At 40.0% G+C, this 21,402-nt stretch overlaps 3 protein-coding genes across 9 annotated transcripts in view; 1 reads left to right on the forward strand and 2 right to left on the reverse strand.

Annotated features, from left to right (window-relative positions):
• si:dkey-103g5.4 (uncharacterized) overlaps positions 1-3,607 on the reverse strand; it is a 36,598-nt gene extending 32,991 nt beyond the window's left edge. For 4 of the 5 annotated variants that reach the window (XM_050059735.1, XM_050059744.1, XM_050059754.1 and 1 more), the window contains exons 1-2: positions 833-2,068; positions 538-761 (exon numbers count right to left, since the gene is read on the reverse strand). In XM_050059735.1, the coding sequence (XP_049915692.1) occupies positions 538-761; positions 833-947 (339 nt within the window). In that variant the 5' untranslated portion in view covers positions 948-2,068. Of the gene's footprint in view, positions 1-537; positions 762-832; positions 2,069-2,934 lie in introns of those variants that run through there. The other variant, XM_050059762.1, reaches the window with a different exon arrangement.
• A 127-nt stretch (positions 3,608-3,734) lies between these two features.
• Positions 3,735-5,590, forward strand: zgc:162608 (uncharacterized protein LOC100037332 homolog). Of its 3 annotated transcripts, none has more exons than XM_050059815.1 (4): positions 3,735-3,823; positions 4,005-4,063; positions 4,150-4,243; positions 4,354-5,590. In XM_050059815.1, exons 2-4 carry the CDS (start codon positions 4,015-4,017, stop codon positions 5,207-5,209), a joined length of 999 nt encoding a protein of 332 aa, XP_049915772.1. In that variant the 5' UTR covers positions 3,735-3,823; positions 4,005-4,014; the 3' UTR covers positions 5,210-5,590. The 3 variants fall into 3 exon arrangements, with proteins under 3 accessions (XP_049915772.1, XP_049915764.1, XP_049915780.1); XM_050059807.1 differs by having other exon boundaries at positions 3,770-3,846; XM_050059823.1 differs by lacking the exon at positions 3,735-3,823 and adding an exon at positions 3,887-3,911.
• A 172-nt stretch (positions 5,591-5,762) lies between these two features.
• On the reverse strand, positions 5,763-10,658 carry LOC126399680 (zona pellucida-like domain-containing protein 1). The gene is made up of 10 exons (XM_050059835.1): positions 10,536-10,658; positions 9,425-9,651; positions 9,088-9,278; positions 8,872-8,944; positions 8,694-8,791; positions 8,495-8,578; positions 8,233-8,404; positions 6,358-6,463; positions 6,250-6,273; positions 5,763-6,157 (listed from the first exon to the last, which is right to left on the reverse strand). The coding sequence occupies exons 1-10, from the start codon at positions 10,627-10,629 to the stop codon at positions 6,000-6,002; spliced, it is 1,227 nt and encodes a 408-aa protein (XP_049915792.1). The 5' UTR covers positions 10,630-10,658; the 3' UTR covers positions 5,763-5,999.
• Positions 10,659-21,402: the final 10,744 nt, after the last annotated feature.

Raw genomic sequence — 21,402 nt, forward strand, 5'->3', positions numbered from 1 at the left:
TCTGTCTGTTTACTGTCCTTCCTTTCTTCCTTCCTCCTTTCCCTCATTCATTCCTTCATTTGTTTTTCCCTCCTTCGTTCTTCCATCATTCATTCATTCAGTCATTCATTCAAAACTAGTTTTCACACTAGCCCAGGCACAACTAGACAACAGTCAGAGAAAGAAATCTCACTCTCTTTATTATGAGCTGATGAGTGGAGGGCTCAACACCCATGCAAGCTGCAACAGACTAGGAAACAAGACCCTACTGCAAGCGAAATTGATCTTGAGCTCTTTCAGCGTGAAGTTACAGATTGTCCAGTCTAAAGTTTCCTCTCGGAGAGAAAGCTCTTCTCATATTAGTGTGCACAATGTATCCCAGGATTCAAGCGTGACACGATAAAAAACACAGGCTTGAGAAATACAGATCTTTGGGTTTATGAAAGAAAGGAAGAGCTTGTAAGAGTACAGGTGGTAGTGATACAAAAACAAGGACTACATGGTCACATAAAACACACCAGAGGGAACACACATGCTCATGTGAAAACACTTTGTCACCTGGAAACTCTGTCCCTCTCCTGGGCAGACACAGGCCTCCTGACCAGACAGAGGCTGCTGAGCCACAGGGCCGCAGGGCAGGGAGGCAGACAGGCCTGTTCTAGGACAGTAGTGGTGAGGAGGACACTTCAGACAGCTGTCAGTGGACACAGCACCAGCAATTGGCCCATAGGTTCCTTTGGGACAAGGCACTGGGGTAAAGCTCCCCAAAGGGCAGTAGAAACCTATTAGAAATAAATAAAATAGGTACAAAAATATTGTTAAAGGATCACTGTGTGCAGATGGGACAGCCTACCTGGCTGACAGGGTGGCCTCTCCTGGAACTGTTGACTGAAGTTGTTTCCATGAACCAGAGAAAGGAGCACAGCACTCAGCCAACTGAAACTCTCGCATCTGCATCTCCTGAGCATTGTTAATATGGTGCACAAGAAACCCAGCTCTTTTCCAGCCTCAAGACATTTTCAATTCTTCATCCAAGATCTGTCAACAGTCTCTTGGTTGCCTGCCTTGTTTTGGTCACAGCCAACAAAGTTTTTACAAAGATGCTGTGGCAGCCTCATCCTGTTGATAAACCTCTCCTGCCTGCTGCAGTCCCGCACACATGACCCGATCTGTCTGACGGTAGATAGAGCCGCAAGGTAAGCAGCGGGCTAGTTAGTCTGCATAACTTTCAGTGGCCTGTTGAATGATTTATGAGGCCTGTGAGGTAAGGTGACAGTGACAGTGGAGGGACTGGGTGCTGGTGGAAAGTGACGGGGTAAACAGAGTGTAAGGCTGCCTGATGGTGCCAGATCACATTACTGCATTTGTTCTTCTCAATCCTGCCATGAAACTGATTAAAGATTTGGCCCCCAATGTACATCAACGCAGCTTTGCTTTAGAGGGGTCTATTAAGCACTATGTGCGTCACAGCTGCTGCTGAATTCCCTTTGAAACTCACGCTCAGATATCTGCCCAGTGGGTGGATTAGGAGATAATGGGCCCAGATATGCAGAGGACCCCACCACCTTTCCCCCACTGGAGCAGGACACACAGACTCTATAATTGTTTAGCCTCTTTGTGTTATTATTTTGAGTCTTTTTGTAATCATAACACATCTCTCTGTGGTTTTGTTTCTCTTAGTGGTCATTTTGTGTTTCCTTGTGGTCCGTTTTTGTCTCTTTATGATTGTTTTGCCCCTTCCCTAAGTCTTGCAACTGTTTTGCAGCCTTTTTGTAGTTGTTTTGTGTCTCTTTGTGATTTATATGTGATCATTTCAAGTCTCTTCTTGGCTGTTACATGTCTTTTTGAGGGACATTTTACAGGTGAAGACCACAGACTGTAAAAAATAATGGATGTAGTTACTGTGACATCACCCATTGGTTTGTGGACTCCCATTATGAAGCCCCGAGTTCACCATTTCAGCCGCCACTCTTGTTTTTTTGGAGTCAGGAGGCATCACATTCAGGCAAGAGGCTGGCTCTGAGCAAGGGGTGGATCTGACTGAGAAGCTGAGGAAACTGTCAGCAGACAGCCTGTCACACAAAACGTCCTCAAGTATGTGTAACTTTAAACCTTAATAAAATGTAAATGGGTGAGTTATATAAAAATTCACCCTCCATACAGTTGTCATGAATGTTGAAATTAGCTGTAGAGACCAAAACCTTTTTTGAACCAGGCTGTAAACATTTATTTCTGCTGTAAATTGGGATTGACTGGCTTCTGGAGCCGGCCTCAAGTGGCCAAATTCTGCTCCATATTCAAATGAAATACACGATACAGCCAAAGCTTATTATGAAACAAAGTGTATTTAGCTGTCCAGTCATTTTAAAACAACAATTTCCCCAATTGCTTATGTGTGCATTCATGTATGTGCGTAACAAGTCCTTCTGTGAGCACATGCTGTGTGTTAATGTTGCTCCCTGTTCAACAATCAACTGTACCTCTGCAAGAAGCAGCCAACAGTACTATTTTTATGTACAGTATAGTAATCAAAGTCTTACTAACTCTGACTCACTCTGTTATTATATGGAAATAAATGTTGGACTTTGGATAAGTGGAATAACCTACATATTTCATCACGGTAGCCATGGACTTTGACCCCGCAGTGACGTCTCGTAACTTACCTAACTGAAGAGGATTCAACTTTCACCTACATATCCATGTCACTGGTGCAAAAACCCTCCACATCGCATTCACAAATGCTGTGCAGGTTAATAAGATCATAAACAAGAAATCAATAAATGTTTAAATTCATTTTATGAACAATGCAGACAAATGCCGAAATGTCACACTATGCACTGTAAATAAGCACAAAGACTCATTAATCCACTTAAAGTTGACTTTTTGATTTACTCCTTTCTTGTTTTGTTGATTAAAAGATAAAACAGAGAAAAACACAGAATTTAGCACAATCACCAGTGTTTACTTGTCCTGTTTTTGAGCTGCTCCGTCCTGACTTGCAGCACAAACATTGATGTGTAAACTGTTGATTGTCAAACATCCAAAACCAGCCTTCATAATCAATGCTCCATGAGCTGCTCCAAAACTGGATACACTGAATTCTTACACAATTTTAAAACATACAAAACATTAAAAACCCACTTCCAATCTTGCACAACCCTTAAAAAGCCACAACAGGCACGGTGGGTCAAACAAGTGACCCCGTTGTAAACATTCGTACAATTCTGGTTCTTGGCAAAGTGGGGCTTTGACGTAAAAACTCCGAAATCCGGCCGCCTTTCTTATCTGGCTGTGGACACACAAACTTGAACCTGTTGAACCTTTTTGGGTCGCTCTGATAAACTTCTGCCTAGTTTTCATATTTTTCTCCAGATTAAGAGCACAAAGGCCTTGATGAGTCTTTCTTTATCATTATTATGACAGTATTCTTATCTTACTGCAGCATATTGTACTGGTTTATACATGTTTAAATCATATGTGACAAATAAAACTGATCTATCCTATTTTTCACCATAGTACTTTCTCCTGTTAACACCCTATCTTAAAGTGCTGTATCCTTATTGACATGACTGCATGTTCTTGAATCAATGCTGCGAGAATGTTGTTACGTTTTATGAAGGTTCAACAGTGGGCACTGTTAACATGGTCTCTGTATGTGTGTGTGTGTGTGTGTGGGTGTGTGTGCATGTGTGTGTGTATATTATGCATGTTGTGTTCTGTCATCAGTGTGACCCTCCACGTGTTGACTGTTGACACAGGCAGAGTTTGGGCAGCTGCTCTGATAACAAGGACCTTTATAAGTCAGATGAGAGGAGAAGTCTCTCTGCAGACCCCTGATCCTCAGGTAAAGGCCAGCCACTTCTCCACGTATTGATCTTCTTCTTGTTTTCCGTCTTAGACTGAGAAGGGAATGCATGTCAAACGAATAATATGTAATTTATTAATTTGGAAATATTCAGTACTGATTCATTTGTTTGTTCTAATGTGAAATTCTTATGTATTTCTTTTCATCTGTCGCTCCGCAGAACGGTAATCATGCATCTAAAAGTCGTGATCTTCGCCCTGTCATTCTTGACAACTTCAGGTATAGATTCCTCCTTAAATGTGGTTTAATACCCTTCATTTTGCAACATATTTCCTTTTTTTCATTAATGTTTTCTTCGTCTGTAGCATACCCACTCCAGCGTAACACCAGGGAGGCAACCTGGACTGATTCAAAGGCCAACCAGGCTCATGACAAGACAGAGCTCACAAAGGATGTGGAGTAAGTATTGTAAACTCTTTTAAGACCTGAAATAAATGTGCATCCATCCACTCAAGAGAAACAATATCAAAACACATTTTAGTGGAGTGCTGCTTTCTCTCTTTGCTCAGTAAAATCTACAAGAGCCACATCGACAGCAGTGACCTTTACGACACAGACGATCACAGCACAAACCCTGTGGCGGTGGAGATGCAACACAAACTCAACATGGAGTCAGAGCGCCTGCGTACCCGTCTGCGCCAAGAGCTGGCCGAGCTGCGGGAGAGGTTGTCTCCATCGCCAGCCCACCTCAGCTCCACCTTGGCCAGCATGAGAGAGCGCTTGGCTCCCCTCACCCAGCAGCTCCAGAGCTCTCTCAGCAGCAACACGCAAGACCTGTGTGGCCAGCTGAGCCTCTATCTGCAGGGGCTGGAGACAGCAGAGGCTCAGGCAGAGGCCAGTCCAGCTCTGTACCAAGAAGCCTTCAACTGGATGAGCCAGACGCTGGAGCACAGCAGCTCCAAGGTGGCTGACCTCATCAGCGACTTCCACACTAAAACCATCGGGGTGATCGAACATCTGAAAGAGATCAGTGCTAGTGAACAAGAGGCAGCCAAGTCTGAGCTCTGGCAGGACATAAGCTCTAAGTTGGGACAGGAAATGAGCTCTCTGAGGGGGGAGGCACAGAACAGGGTAGGGGCTCTCAAAGCAGAGCTTGCTGCTCTGCTGGAAGCTGCACGGCCAGGTGCGGCAGAAGTGACGGCCAGTATGGAGCAATTTTGCCAAAATGCAGCTCTGCAAAGCCAAGTGTTTCAGGCCCGGATGGAGAGGCTGTTTCAGGGGCTGGAAGACAAACTGGAAGTCCAGGGAGACTTTCTTCTGTCTTCTTCTTCCTCCTCCTCGTCCATGCAGCCAGGGGGCTCTTTGCAGGAGGACTTCTCAGCTAAACTCTCTGCTCTGATCCAAGACATTCTGCACTCAGTGTAGTGTCAAAGACAGCGGTTCATTTGTACAAAAAACTACCAAATAACTGCTGTCATGACCCTTTAAAGTGGATCATTTGAGTTGTATTCTTGTCCAGGCATTTGTTGTTTGCCACTGTACTCACAGAGTAAGTAGCCTGTAAATATTTATGAGTGTTTGGTTTTGATTTATGTTTCATTCTGTCTGTGAATAAGTGTGTAAATGTCAGTATGCATTCACTGAGCCCTGTAAAAAGATGTTGCTTGTGGTGAGTAAAGTTATTGATGATACAAATTGTTGTTTCTTAATTATATAACAACAGAGTACAATGCCAAGCAAATTTTAAACTTGATTTTTATTATGTACAAACCAGATCTGAATAATAAACTACAGATTATAACTATATTATGCGTTCAAAAATATATCTTAAGTGCTATCAGCAATGAGATTCTGTACATGATACCCAAAAACCAGTAAGACTGTCAGTGGGCAGACTTGCAGGTCATTATCAGAGCAGATTTAAAACAACATGAAATATTAAAATGACTCTGCTCTTCAAAAGCTTACATAGTTAAAGTTTCTTTTTTTACACATAGTTCAGGTTTGACTGTTCCTTCATAACCGATAAATGAAATCTGAGTGCAGATTAATCAAGTATAGACAGAAGAGGTTACATAAGATATAAGCGTATTTGCTTGGTTTCTATGGTTTCCTGACAAATCACAACATTATCAGATGTAATGTCCTCGCAAACAACCATACAGTTGCAATATGGTATGAGGCAACAAGGTGAAGACATTCGGCAGTTGATCCGTCAGTCAAAGGCGTGAGGTAATCCTCCCGCCCAGTAAAACTTCTTCACGGCAAACCAGCCACCCAGAACCAGCATGACAGCAGCAGCCGAGCCAAACACCACCCCCACCACCAGGCCTGGCACGTTCACGTCATCCCTCTCTGATGCCATGTTATTACCTGATACACATAGGGGAGATTAATTTAGATTCGTTTTTCTTCAAGATATTAAAATGTATTTCAAATGAGGAGTGTGATCAAAATATACTCACTGTAGGCAGCAGCATTTGGTCTGTCTTTAATAGAGGAAGATAAGAAAGAGAGTCAGTGAAGAAGTTTTTATTGTAGTTCACTACAGAAGTGTGTTTACTGCATCTTACCTTCTCCAGCAGTGTAAAGAGGTCCAACTGTAACAGTGGCAGAGTCGTTGCCTTCCTCTCCAAAAGGAGTCACAGATCTTTTTCTTCTTTTTTGGTTATTACAGCCCTGAAAATAACAAACATCCTGTCAGGTTTGTTTTGATTTATATATTTCTATGATGTAAAACTCTTGCTTTTCAATATACGTTTTAAGTGTAAGAAATAATGTGTGCTTTACTTGTTATATTTTATGATAGAATAAGAAATCGTAATGGTGATTGTCATTTAAGGTGCAACTATGAACCACAGTGTCCCCAGAACTGTTCAAGGACCTGTGTTGCATGTTGTTTCAAACCTTCCTCTCTACATTTCCTGTTACCTCTCTATACTGTCAGCAATCTAATGAGGCAATAAATGTTGCAACGATGCTGTTTCTCCACAGTTTGCAGCAATGCAATGTCTAAGTCTAAACTGTAGATTTCTATTTTTATCAATGTTTGTCCTAAGAAACATTGCCGTGGGTTATTTTTGAAAGTTGCTTTGGCATTACTTTCTCTAACGTATTTAAAGGAGCAGTGTAAGATTTAGGGAGATTTAGTGACATCTAGTGGTGAGGATTGCAGATTGCAACAAGCTTAAACTTCTCCCGGTTACAGCCTATTTCCACCAGATGCGTGTTGGTTGCGTCTCCGCTCCGGCACGGCAGCGGAGCCAATAGGATTCAATTCTAGTCAATGTGTGTGTTTCCACCGGCTGCGGCTGTGCTGCGTTCCGGCTCCGTCACAGCTCCAGCAGTCCGGAGCCCTCCGCAACAGATATGCAGGACTTCTATTTTTGCTGGACGCCGGAGCACAACGCAGCAATTCAGCACAAAGCAGGTCGTGCGGGGCAGGAAGTCGTGCACAGAAACACGATAAAACATCCGGTTAATTTTCAAAATAAAACACACAGCGTTCACGCGGATCATATTTCCCTGCACTACACCTTGAAAACTACATAATGGGCAGAGGCAGGCCTGAAGTCAACAGGTCAGAGGTTTTCAGACGTCATTTCACCCCGTTAACACCATGGACGATGAGATGTTAATCACGGCAGTGCACCGAGATGTCTTCCGGCGGAGCTGCACCGCTCCGCACAGCAAACGCAGCCGGTGGGTATTGACGGACGGCGGAGCACGCAGTGGATAACCAGCGCTGCCGTTCCGCAACGGACACGCTTCCAGTGGAAATCCGGCGTTAGAATTCCTTCAGTGTTCATTGTTCAGGAGGTTTTCACAAGAGGCTACTACTCTCCAAAACAAACTAATCAGGCGATGAAACCCCATAAAATTACCCAATAAAGCAGTTGCACATTACAAATCAGTGTTTCTTCAACACCGTTTAGCACATTGCAGAGAGGCAATTTTTCTCTGATAACTTAAGATCCAGACAGTGGTTTTTATCGGGAGGCAAATTATCTCCAGAGGTTTCTTCCTCTCTAAACCAAATGGATCTGGTGATTTAAACCAGTAAAAACACTGAATAAAATAGTTTCTCATTCCAACACTGCGGTCGTAGAGGGGCTGCTAACTACAGTGGCTGATGTGAAAACCTAAATCGCCCTATCTAGAGCCAGTGTTTGGTTTGTCCATTCTGGGCCACTGTAGAAACATGATGGTGCAACATGGCAGACTTCGTGGACAAGGACCCACCCCCTATGTAGATATAACTGTTTCTTTCCAAGGTAAAGAAAACACAACAATTCATATTTCCAGGTGATTATACACTAGAGAAAACATATTTATTATATTATAATATATTAATATATTATGAATATTTTCTGCCATAATATATCCCCCTAAATCCTACACACTGGACCTCTAAAACAGACTCATTTGTTCTTGACTTTTCAACTTACAGCGAGCAGCTCTTGACATTTGCTGGGCTCACAGAGTCTCAGTATGCAGTGCAGATAGATGACGGACTTGGCCTGGTCGCGGTGCTGAACAAAGCGGAAAGCGTCGAAGTAAAACTGGGCAATCTTGGAAACGCCATTACTTGTCACATATGTCCTTTGTTCCACATTACAGCTGGAGGAGAGCAGAATTTTAGAAAGTGAAGTTAAAGTTATGATATTTCCCCGATGTATGAAGCTACGCTAACAACGTGTGCGTCCATACCCGGTGAAGAAGTTGTGCTTCTCAGTGTGTGATACGTTGTAAGGGGTGGGAGTGGCAAAGCAGTGATCCAGCAGTACATAAAAACTAAAAAGAGGACAATAAGTTACAGTTTAGAAAACACTCACTTTCATTTCAATATTGTTTTCAGTTATGCACATTCACTATGAGCATCCACTAATCCAAATAGACTTTTACATACTTTCCTGTGAGGTTAACAGCCTTGACCTCCACATAGATCTTGGTTCGTAGCTCAAGTCCTGTTGAAGGAACCTCTAACGGGTGGGTATAGTCAGAGTCCTGGAGAAACAAGACGTCAGGGCGAAATAAGTCAAGAGAAATAGCTCTACAGTGTAGTGTGTCTATGGCTGCCAACTTACATTAAAAACCTTCATTTGCAGTGTGTCAATAAAGGTTCCATTATTAGTGCCGGTCGCCACAGAAACTGAAGAGCTAAAAAATCATGGAAAACAGGATGCACATGTAATGTGTTGCCTCAGACAAGATGCAAAAGGGTACATTTACAACTAAATAATCATCACAGACAAATCTTTTTTGCACAATGTAGGCTTTTATTACGATGAACTGTTACTCACGCCACAATCTTTGTATTGTTGATGAGGTACTCCAGCGGGTAGCGGCAGGAGAAATGGTAGTAGAGGTCTGTGGAGTAGCTGATCATCCCCTGGTCAGATCTGGGTGTGTCAATGTACCCAGTGATGATGACTGACTGGATACTTGAGAAGCTGCTGAAGGGACCTGTGGGGTCTGGGTTCTCATCCACAATCTGAACAAGACAACACAAAAAAAACACATGAGCTTACTCTATATTGCCACATAATAACTCTAAATAACGTTTATCTGAATCCCTGTTGCAGTAAAATCCCTGGAACTATTTGTCTAGTATTTCAACATCATTCAACATCCTCTGACCTGCAGAGACTGGCGGCAGGGGTTATCCAGACTGTGGTTAACAGGAAGCTTGTAACGGATGATTGGAGGGTCCACGCTGGTGTCAGCAGAGCCCTGGCAGTCTGTATTGTTGTGTTCCCCGTTCAGAGCCAGGTCGGTGGTGTTGAAGCCTGCCCACTGAGCCGTGCACAGGTTGATCTCCAACGTGATCATCGTGGTGCCACAGTCAATTGTCATGTCTGAGCTGTCTGTAAGAGATGGGAAAAGAGAAGCCAAGGAGGAGATTTTAACATTGTGAGAGGTTTTTTCCCATTGGATTCAAAGGGAAAATTAATATGATGATCCAGTTGCTGCTGCAGAGACACAGATAAGAAAAGTTCCTAACATTAGAGCTACAATTGGTAACTTTTATGCCTTCTCCCTTCTTGTCATATTTGCTGAAACTGTCACTGTATTCTAAAAGAAATACATAATATAGACAGTCTGTGAAAAAAATCATTTTCCTCCTCCTCTTTCTACTGTTTCTAATGGCATTTGTGAGAATCTACCAATCTAACCTATCAGAGCCAAGAAGTCTTTGACGCAGCTGTCAATTATGTCAATTACAGCTTGTGAACTGTCAAACTAAGCAGCACTGATCAAATATGAGTCAAGATTCTGCCTATTTTTCACCTCAAAGGTTCTTTTGAAATAAATTTTAGTGCACTGTTTAGCTGTAAAATAAGAAAGTTGGTCCGGCCACTGTGTTGAAACCATCAGCCTAACAAACTTTCTCATTTTACAGATAAACAGTACACAAAAATATGTTTCTGAAAACATCATTGCTGCCTAGTTTGACAGTGTGAGTGCAGTTCACATGCACTGATCGGCATGACTGATAGTTGCATTAGAAACTCCTGGGCTCAGATTGGTCGTTTTTGTTCATGTGCGGAAAGGTCATTAGAATTGCTGTGTTTCAGCAAGTATGACAAAAGGATACTTTTCACAAACGTTACCAGCTACAACCTTCATTAGAGGAAAAAAGTCATTTTCTCAATTTGTATTTGTCACCAAATACCATCTGCTCTGATTTGTGCAGAATGCTCAAATAAAACAAAACCATCTGACTCAGTGAAAGTAATATCAGACCAACCTGGTGTTCTCTCATATTCAGATGAGCAGTTGTAGAGACACAGAGCTGGCTGCAGGAGCACCACTAGCAGAGGGAGACAGAGATGGAGCATCATGCTGTCTGGAGGAGGCTCGGTCAGATTGATGAATCCTGTGTTTAGATGGAGGAAAAAAAGAAATCAGTTTAAGGACTTTTTATTCATAGCAGATGTACAAAAAGTGATTGTTTAGAAAAAACACAGTTCTTGAAAGTAGATTTTGGATGTGATCCTTATTTTCAGTATCAAATTGTGCTGTAAATTTTGTTTTGCAAGACTAAAAATGACCCCAAAATGTTGTCATTTAAAATCAATAAATTTCCAAGTAGCCCCATGAGACAAACTGAAAAGAGACTTACCTTAGCGGTTACCTGAGCAGGTGTTGCAGAAGTCGTCGTGCACATTGGCTTTTATAGAATTTGACAGACTCAAGACACCTAAAACCACAGAGGTGTGCCCTCCCTCCAACTAAATATAGACCCCTATGCACACAAATACACACACAAATACACACACACACACACACACACACACACAAGTAAACACACTTTCTCCACGTTTCTACCGTGACTTGTCGTTCAGACAGCAGCCGCTCCTGGCAGGGTTCACTGTCAGATCTAAGCACAGCAGATTAATCTGTCAGTGGGATTTGACACAGATCCCCCAGGTTAACTTCAGCTGCTGTTTCGGATTTCCCTCCATCAAAACAGTTATGGAAGATGAAAGTTGTGAGCTGGTTGTGCTGAGACAAATGAGGTTCAAACTTTGATGCAATGCACATATTTATTGGTAAATAAACTTGTAATTCAGGTCTTTAAAAAATGCATTTTGAAACTATCAACATAATTATTGGTCAGGATCAGATTTCATCCACATTTCATATATTTCTCACCAGCAATTTCTCACCAAACTCAGGGAATGTTACTAAAAACCTGCAGGTTATTTATTAGCACGCTACAGTAAATCAGTGACTGAAAACTTGCAGAATAAAATTCATTTTATATGCTTAAAAACGAATATACTGCAGCCCCTTTGATTAATGACTGAGATGCTGCATTACAAATAAAATACAAATCTACTGATTCAGAATCATCAACTCTTTACTCTCAAAAGAAAGAAGCACCTTTTCCAAAATCTTTGTGCAGAGATTCACTAAAAGGATTTGTGTCTTGAGAATGAATCACCTTGAATGCTTGAAAGGTGATCATGCTTGCCACAAGCGAAGAAGTCCTCAGCCAACCAGAATTGACCTTTGTTAATTTCCCTTGCATGTCAACCCTCTCTCCTCTATTGTCTCCACCGAGCTGCAGTGCAGATAGTCTACATAGCTATGGGCCACAACTGCTGCTGTTCACTCGAGAAGCCCCATTGTTCCTCAGAAACACTGTATGAAATGTTCTAGTGGGTTCTTTTTTTTTGTTTTTGCCAAAGTGCCCATGGTGAGAGGAGACATTTGTTACACTATCCACAGATGCGTCACTCCTTTACAATCTCCTCAGTCTTCGTCTGCATCTGAGGATTACCTCCCAGGACACTTATTTGGCAACAAGTCACCGGCCATTCTTCTGCACTCTTATCACATTCTCCATTTCATTTTTTATAATCCCTCTGACTACATGCTCAGAGATAATGTCTGGATGGAGATGTCTGGAAAATCACCTGTCACCTGCTCACCTGTCCATAGGTTGACAGGCAAGGATAAACCACAAATCACCCATGTATGAAATAGTCACGTGAATGTCACGGAGTGTATTGCATATCACATGTTGTCACCCCCCAATGACAGCCATGTATCTCCACTTTGAAGTGAACTTTTATGGGTAGGAAAATATGGTTACTTTGGGATTCAAATTTAGACTGACTGCCAGTGTACTGTGATAATGATTTGTGTGCATCTCTGCTGCGTCCTTTCACTAAGTGTGAGAATGGTTACTGATATACAATCACACTAGAAAACAATGAAAACAAGGCCCAAGGCAGGACACATATTTAGTTATGGAAGAAAGAGGATACACTGGGAAGCTTGTGAGGACATGGCACTGTACTCTGTGGGCATCTCCAGTAAAGCAGATCATTAAAGCAGCTAATGACCCCCAGAGTGCGAATAAAGCACATCACACTGACAACTAACTGGGTGAAAATGTGTAAAAATAGATGCAACACTCCAAAGTTGCAGAAGAGTTTTTGTCTAAGTGCACATTGTTTACCTGTGAAGCAAAGGGCAGCGTAGATCCCTTAATGAATGGTGAATTTTTATGCACCAAGTTGTGCCTCTTGTTCATCAATTTGTGGTGTAATTATCTTTAACTTTGTCAAAAGTCCTTTACAATTTTATGTTGTAATCAGGGGGACCAAATCAAGATCTTCTAAATATTGTGTAGCAATATTTGTTCTTGAAGAAACAATAATTAGTGTCATTCAGTGTTAAAAGAAGCATCCAGATCCTTTCGTAAAAGTACCAAAACAGCCCTGTAATAATACTCTACTACAAGTAAATGGCCTGCATTCATATTCTTATTGATATAGTAGTTTTATAAGTAAAAGTGCAGAGGAATTATTAGCAAAATGTACTCAAAGTATTAAAAGTAAAAGTATTTGTTTGGCAGAACAATGTCCCCCGCAACTAATATTTTATTATATATGACAATATAAAGACTGTTAACACTGACGCATTAATGTATAAGTAGCATTTTTACTGCTGTAGCTTTTTTGGCTCCTTTATATAAAGTTAGGTGTGTTAGTCCAGTGGTTTCCAACCTGCGGGTCAGGTCCTACCAAAGAGTCAAAAGATAAATCAGAGGACTTATGAGGTGATTAATGGGAGAAACAAGTTGTGCAACTCATATTTATAATACTTGTAAAATACTAGATAATTTGAGCAGTTATACAAATTACAAATAGTAATTATATAAAAGTTTCAATAAAAATAAAATAAATATGTCTTTGGTGAAGACGAGACAACAAGACAGACAAAAATTATAAATTTACAGAAAGATTGGGAATCGTTGCCGCAGCGGCCCGGGTTCGACTCCAGTCTGTGGCCCTTTGCTGCATGTCACTCCCTCTCTCTCTCCCCCCTTCAAGCTTGACTGTCCTATCAAATAAAGGCTAAAAATCCCCCAAAAAATATCTTTAAAAAAAAAGAAATGTCATGGAGTAGAAGTTTTGCATAGAAATAGCATAAAGCAGAAATATTCAACCTCAGATTTTTACATAATTAAAGTACTTGAGTAAATATACTTAGTTACATCATTGGACAGCAGCAGATTCAGCACTTCATCAGTAGTTTGCTGTCACCTGCTGGCCAAAGTTAGACACAGCTCTAATGCTTCGTTGACAGCCTCTGACAGACTTGTGATTCACCAGTGTCGAAGAGTGCAAGCCAAGAGACACAACTTCCCCCTCAATGAATAGGCAGCACAGTGAAAGCTGTTGTGCACTTGGTTCTCAGAAAAACACCATTCATACATTCCTGTAAACAAAAGAAGGACAAATAATCAGGAATTACTAAAGACACAAAAATTAAGTCATCAACAGTAAATAGAGAAACATGTTTTGTTCTGCACCACCAGGGTCGGAATACCAAGTGGGCAGAGTGGGCAACCACTACCGGGCCCAAAAAGCCCTGGGGGTACTGAATGTTAACTCTTTGCTTATTTAATTTGTGCAGCAGTATACCCCTCTTAAATGTAGCATCATCTAACGTGATAATGGCCTTAGGGAGGACTCTGATCTGAAGGTCTGGGCAGAAGGTATTTGGGTCAAAATCTAGTTTTTAAAGGCTTTATTTTTGGGGTTTCCGGGCTATTATTTGCTTAAATCATTGAAATCAATAGGCCTATATTTGGGACAGGCGTCAATATGGGACAGGCCTTAAATTCCTTTCACACAAAACTGTTGCTCAGTAAAGATCTGGAAATACAATCAAATTATTTATTTAAACCAGAATGAATATTACTTGTGTAAGGGCATTAGATAATGAATCATTTGATCTAGCTCCAACAGACAGAGTATCAGAGAGACAGAGTTAAGGTATTTCGTATTTAAAAAAAAAAAATTAAGTGTTTTGCGACCAGACCAGGCGTCTAATTGAGACAGACGTTTATTTGTCATAATGTGTAGCCACACCAGACTTGTAAAAGGGACTGGGCGTTTAACTGGCACTAGGCTTTTAATTGAAGTTTTATGACATTCCTAATTATTCTGTGTTTAATTACATTGCCACGTAGCAAATATAGGTCCAGGTAGTATTCTGGCATAGGAAAACGGCACGGAAAAGGAGACACAGGAGTTAATGGGGCCCATTAGGTCGCTCTTGCCTTACGGCCCCCTGGCAGGTTAATCTGACAGTGGCCTACCAAAGGCCTTCCAAGAGAACTAAAACAAGCCTGTTCATACGTCTATTTTATGATTTTTTTAAATGTTCCCTCAAATATACAAATCAGTCACTTTTTCAAATGCACATTTAAATTACCCAATAATACCACAGAGTCCAACATGAAGTCCTGCTGTGAAATTACCCATGCTATATTCCTGTTTAGCACAAATAATCTTTGTGAAAAGCTCAACAGGGGCGGTGTTTGCAACACATGCTCCTCATCACATGACATACATCTGCATGCATCGACCAGTAATCAAACAAACATCAGAGGCTTCGAAAAGACCAAAACAAGGAAAAAATCCCAGGTCACACGCGATGAGCCTCCATAGGCTCAGTCTGACAACAAGACTCCCACATGACAAACGCCCATGTGTTACCAGAGAGACAGACAAATAGAGAGATGGCCTGAAGCCAGGTAGTAAACAACAGACCTACACACAAACAAACAGCCTGTGATTGTCTGTCCTCGCTCAGCTCTCCACAGAGAGGAGCTGCTGTTTATTACTCTTCTTCCAAGGTCATCTGTTGATGGATGTTGTTAAAAATCACACAACACAAGAGGGGGGTAAACTGCAGGCTGCGGTGAGCTGACTTCTGGGTTACGAGTTTATGTGTGTCTCTGACCTCAGTCATATATTCAATCATGTCATGTACTGTACATTGTGTTAAAGCACTAGATGCAATAACACGGGCAGCAGATAAACAGACGAGCCTGCGAAGAGGACAGCATGTTTGACCTCTGTTTTTTCTTCCTATTTTTGCTGCTTTATATTTATATCTTATTGATACGAGCGCTTTGTGGGGCAATGTGAGAGTTAGTGAAACAGGTGCATAGTCTGGGGAAATGTGAGGAATGCAGTTATTAAATTGGGGTTTATCTTAAGAAATGTATGTAAGCACAAAGAGAAAAACTGTATCAGATCTAATAAGTAGTTGCGTGACTAAATATATAAGACAGTCTGGTGACTGCAAATGTCATAGCATATGATTCACATCATTTTCATACTTATTAAACCATTCAGAGGCCCTATGTGCACCCTGTGGAGGGGAATACTGTCATCCTGAAGGACACCACTCCCATTTCCCATTAAATGTAGAGAAATAAAGGTGCTCACTCAGGTTAACTTTGCTTTCATTTGCAGTTACCTGTCTCTCTAATGCAGTGATGGGCAAATATAGACCTGTGGTCCAAATCTGCAATCTTTTTGCAAAATGTGGTTTCAGTTTCTCCATGATACTCTGATAGTACATGCACTATCAACAGTGCTTCCCGCACCAGAAAACTTCTCCTCAACACATTACCTATCATCATGTCTGAGACTGAATGAAGAAGGTGTTTGACTATCAGCAGGTTTACTCTTTACTGTAATTATTCATTTATTTATTACTATCAGTTTTGTGTATGTGTGTGAATATGTGAGTATGTATATATACATAGTTTGTGTATATGAGCATAGTTTGACAAAGCAAACGTATCTGTCATGATTGGATAAGGATATTAAGATGAGATTATTTTTTTGAATAAGGTATAGATATATGAATTTCTATTTTCTAAGTATTTTTGTAATCATTCATATCGTGCTGTAAGACAAATATTATTGGTAATTAATAGATCTAGGAGAATTAATATTGCACAGCTCTATACTGATGGGGAGCTACATAACTGACTGTTACTAATATATGAAGAAGGGGTGGGAATAAATAGGTTTGTACTTCCTCCCATTCCTTTTTTGTAAATCAAATCATTATCATTATTGTTTTCAGTTTTCATGCTTCCTTTAGTAATCTGTTTTTTCTTTATGTCTGTCTACCACTGTATGACTATTTTTTTTATTTGCTATTTACATGTTTGAAATAAACTGCTACTAACTAGCTAACTAACTGTATAAATGAAGACAAAATATTCATTTTAAATGCATTGATTCAGCATCCCATTTCTACGTATGTCGGATACGTAAGCTCTATAAGATGTTAGAGAAATGTCTCTGACCAAGTAGCAGAAGTCCCAGTTACCTCCGTGGCCTTGTGCTGTGTTCATGTGGTGTCAGAATAATCTGAAAAATTGCAAATTGCTTTGCTCTTTGTCATCAACGTGTTGTTTAAACACTGTGAGCTATAAAGTACGACACATCGTTGTAGCGTCCATTTTGTTTCTACATTAAAACTTTAAGCTTGTGAACGCACCACAATCAGAGGGACCATTGGAGGAGCATGTGAATGCACAATTGGCCTTGGCTGGCAGATCTCCCAACTAGAGTCCAATTTAACCAGTCATCACTTGTTTATTCAGCGCTGTTGCTGCACTACGTTATGACACATTATAGATTCACCGGCATGTGGATGTTGACCAGGATGAGCCGGTATATACCACACACCAAAAAAGGGTCGTTCAAAAAGATTTGTTCGTTCATATTCGCCCATCACTAATGCAAACACCACCACAGGAGGAGACTCATCTTAATGATTAAGAAGGCCTGTTTTGTCCAGGGATGCTCCCTCCTTATCTTTTCTTGATTCGCTGCTATTTGAACAAGGCATAGGTCTGAAATTAACTACAATAACTCACTGTATGAATAACAGATAAATACTACAGACATCTACTTTTAAAACAAGCACCCCCTGAATTCAAACACACTTCTGCTTTTACTTTCTTTAGCCTGATCAGAACAGATTTGTGTCTCACACAAACAGCAGCAGAGTTTTCATGTCACCATAACTAAAGCAGGCCTCTGTTTAACCTGTCAGCCTCTCAGTCTCTCAGGGGAAAGTTTCAGTCTTATGACTTTGCTGGATTAAACAGTGTAAAAATAATTCAGTCTTTGTTGCGTAATCCCTGCCACTGCTCCAGACTTTCACAGTCACTCACACTCTGGAAATGGAGCTGCAATAACTGGAAACCGAGCCAAAGCAATGAACAGGAAGTAAGGGCCTTTCCACTTCCTCCTCTATGCTTTCCTGTTCCAATCCAATCTCTCTCTCTTCCTTTTTTATCTATTACTCCGTCGCTATTTCACTTTTTGTCCTAGGCTGTGTGTCTCAGTGTTTTCACAGCGTGCTATGAGTCAGTTTCCTTTATGAGAGACTTTCTTTTTCACATCAGACCTGTGGTCAGTAAACTGAATAAGCTGAATTACAACGCATGAGATCAACATGACAAAGAAAAGGGAAAAACTGAGTTGTACTTTTAACATGCTTCATTTAAGTTTTTAAAGTTAGTTTCTGTTTCTGCTTTCTCGCTTCATTTTCTCCTCTGAGCTATTTTCCCCCATGCAGCACTCAATCACAGTGTGTGTGTGTGTGTGTGTGTGTGTGTGTGTGTGTGTGTAGTGGAAAAAGAATGAGAGATACAGATACTCAGTCTTTATTTTACTACAGGGAGCATGATGCATAGTGTATCCACAAAGAACTCTATTCATCCCATTATAATGACGCTCCTATGTGTGGGACAGGACATTTCTAATTTAGTAAAAGAGGACACATGGCTGCACATATGCACAAATTCATACCCCAGTGGTTTGAGTTTACTTGTGAGGAGACAGAACAACTGAAAAGCAAGAATAGTTTGTCTTTTGCAAAGAAAAAAAAGGGGAAAAAAATCTTGGACTATCTCCCTCTTGGTGTTTTTCCCCCTCAGCAGCAGACGCCATCATACACACGCCTCCACCATTCGACCCACTTTTGCCTGCACAGACTGGCTGCGTCTATCATCAGTCTGTTTATCACAGGGGTTGAAAATCTGCCTCCAACAAGCTACTTTACACTTGATTTTAAGACTGATCGCGCAACACACTCGGGTGAACATGTAGAAATGGATTTTATGAAGCTGTTTGGCACCGTTATCGCCGTTTTGTTCCACCCTGGATCCGCGTCTAAAATAAATGGTGAGTGTTTTCCTGGGAGGAAAACTCCCTTTATAAACTCCTGTCAGACTGTGTAATAGGCTTGTTGCATGTTTTATTCTAAGGTAAGACTTCGACTTGGTTGTTTGTACCGAGAAAGTTACAAATAAATAAATAAAAAGTTTGCACGCAGCGCAGAACGAGGCTGTGTACTATATGTTTTAAGGCATATGTTTTTTGTGCGTTTTCTTAAGTGGATTAAAGTAACGACGCTGATACCAGAACTACCCTAACGCAAACAGTGTGTGTGTGATAATGACAAACAGGCTGCAGTCACACAGCAGCACGTGATGAGGTGGAAAATGAACATCAACAGATCACTGATTTGAAGTCAGGAGGTCGCAGAGTATTGTGCTGTAGTACTAACAGGCTGCCAGTGGTGGAGGAAGGAGGTCACACAGATCTCTTATTTAAGTGACAGAAGCAATACTTTAAGTTTAAAATAATGACTCAAGTAAAAGTCCTGCATTTAAGATTTTAGTCAAGAAAAGTACAAATGTATTAGCATCAAAATTGACTTAAAGTACTAAAAGTGAAAGTACTCATTATGCAGAATGGCTCATTTATATATATATATATATATGTATATATAGATCACTTCTATATATATTAACATACTTTTTAGCTTTTCCCTGAAACAATCTTTTTTTGTTTGTTTTATATTGCTTGTTTTATAGTTGTACATTTTTATTCTGTATTTTTGTTCTGTGTTGTGTGTCTTTATTCAACTTTATGTTGCTGCCTGTCTTGGCCAGGACACTCTTGAAAAAGAGATTTTTAATCCTGATGTTTTTCTGGTTAGCCCTTTAAATCCTGTGCACATTTGCTTGGTTTTTTTCAAAAACATGGGAAGAAGGCAGAGAGCAATGGAAGAAGAAATGACCCTCTAAAAGAAGGCAGAGAGCAATGGAAGAAGAAATGACCCTCTAAAAAAAATAAAAAATAAAAAAGAAACAAAGAAAAAGAGAAAATTCAAAACAAGAAAGTTTGTTAAAAAAAATAAAAAATAAAAAAATATAAAAAAGACCCAGAAAAAAAGCTTAAAAAGTAAAATAAAAGTAATTATTTTAAAAGTAACATTATTTTAAATATAAAATACTTATAATTATTAATACAGTTTTTCCCTAGCTTTTTTAAAATCATTTTCTAAATCTATTACTTTTTTGCAATTTGTGGAACATTTCTCAGCAAGTTGCTCATTGCCTTTTTTCCCCCCATGTTTTCAAAAGACATTGTACCAATTTGCTCAGGGTTCAGAGGTTTAGATACATGCAAAAAGCATCTGAAAGCAGCATAAGAAAAGTGATGTCGCTCCACGTTTCAAATGGTTAAATAAAGGTTGAATAGAAAAATAAATAAATATACATTAGATTACAGGATTATAACAATTTAGGCATTCATGTGGTCATCATTTTAATATTAAAGCTGGTGAAGGCGGTGCTAATATTATTTGCATTGTATAGGCTACTGCTGGGTAGAAATCTATAATAATACATCATCATCTATTGTCTGATGTATATTGATATTTTTAGTCTGCAAAGTAACAGTAGTTATCAAATAGTGGAGTTATCAATGTAATTGAGGGAGAGGTACAATATTTCCCTCTGAAATGTAGTGGAGTAGAAGTATAAAGTAGCATAAAATGGAAATACTCAAGTATCTCAAAACTGTATTTAAGTACAGTTCTTAAATGTACTTTTAAATGTACTAGTTGCTTTCCACTTTTGGAGTTTATATTATTGTATTTATTATACCTTTTATACTTTGGTGTGCACTTTATATTTACTATTTATCACTTGTCTTGACTGAGTGTTTTTTGCACAAGAATTCCTATGTACCCAGAGTAAGTGCAGGTGTACAAATGGCAAATAAAGTTACCTTACCTTACGGTATCTTATTGTAGGCTACTATAACAATAACTATGCTGCTAACTGCTATAATAATAGCAGCATGTCTATACTAACTCCACTACTATGCAACAAATGCTCAAATCTATAGACTAGCACTATTTATCTTTTATCTTTAAGGCAAAAAATAGAACCAAATGAAAGAATATTTCACAGAGATAAGATGTCTGAGATTTCTGTCATTTTTTTTATTGCTTTTTTATTCTTATTTTTCTCATGCAACCTGTAATGAGGGGTTGCAGGTAGATATGACTTCATATTAATGGGTCATAAGCAGTAAAAAGGTTAGGAATCACTGATGTCATCTATAGTCAGTCTGTTTATTAGTTGGCATATTAAATTTATATGAATATATCTGTAAGTAATTTGCCATAGGTGCCTTTAGACATTCAAGATTCAAGATTTGTGTAAAGCCATAACCTTAGTCCAATAATTCAGCTGCTTATTGTGCCACCTCAGCAAACCACTGCATTTCAGACATGTCCAGACTCATATATTTATTTATGTCACTGTCTGTCACAGTGCACCACAGCATCATAACTATTTTGATTGGCACAAGACCAATCTGGAAAAAACAAACACATCTTTTTTAAGTCTTCAAAAATATAGGTTTTACACTGTAATTTCACTACCATACGGTTAACTCTACCCACACTGCAGGAAA

Source organism: Epinephelus moara, chromosome 2, assembly GCF_006386435.1.
Source record: "Epinephelus moara isolate mb chromosome 2, YSFRI_EMoa_1.0, whole genome shotgun sequence".
Taxonomy (NCBI): domain Eukaryota; kingdom Metazoa; phylum Chordata; class Actinopteri; order Perciformes; family Serranidae; genus Epinephelus; species Epinephelus moara.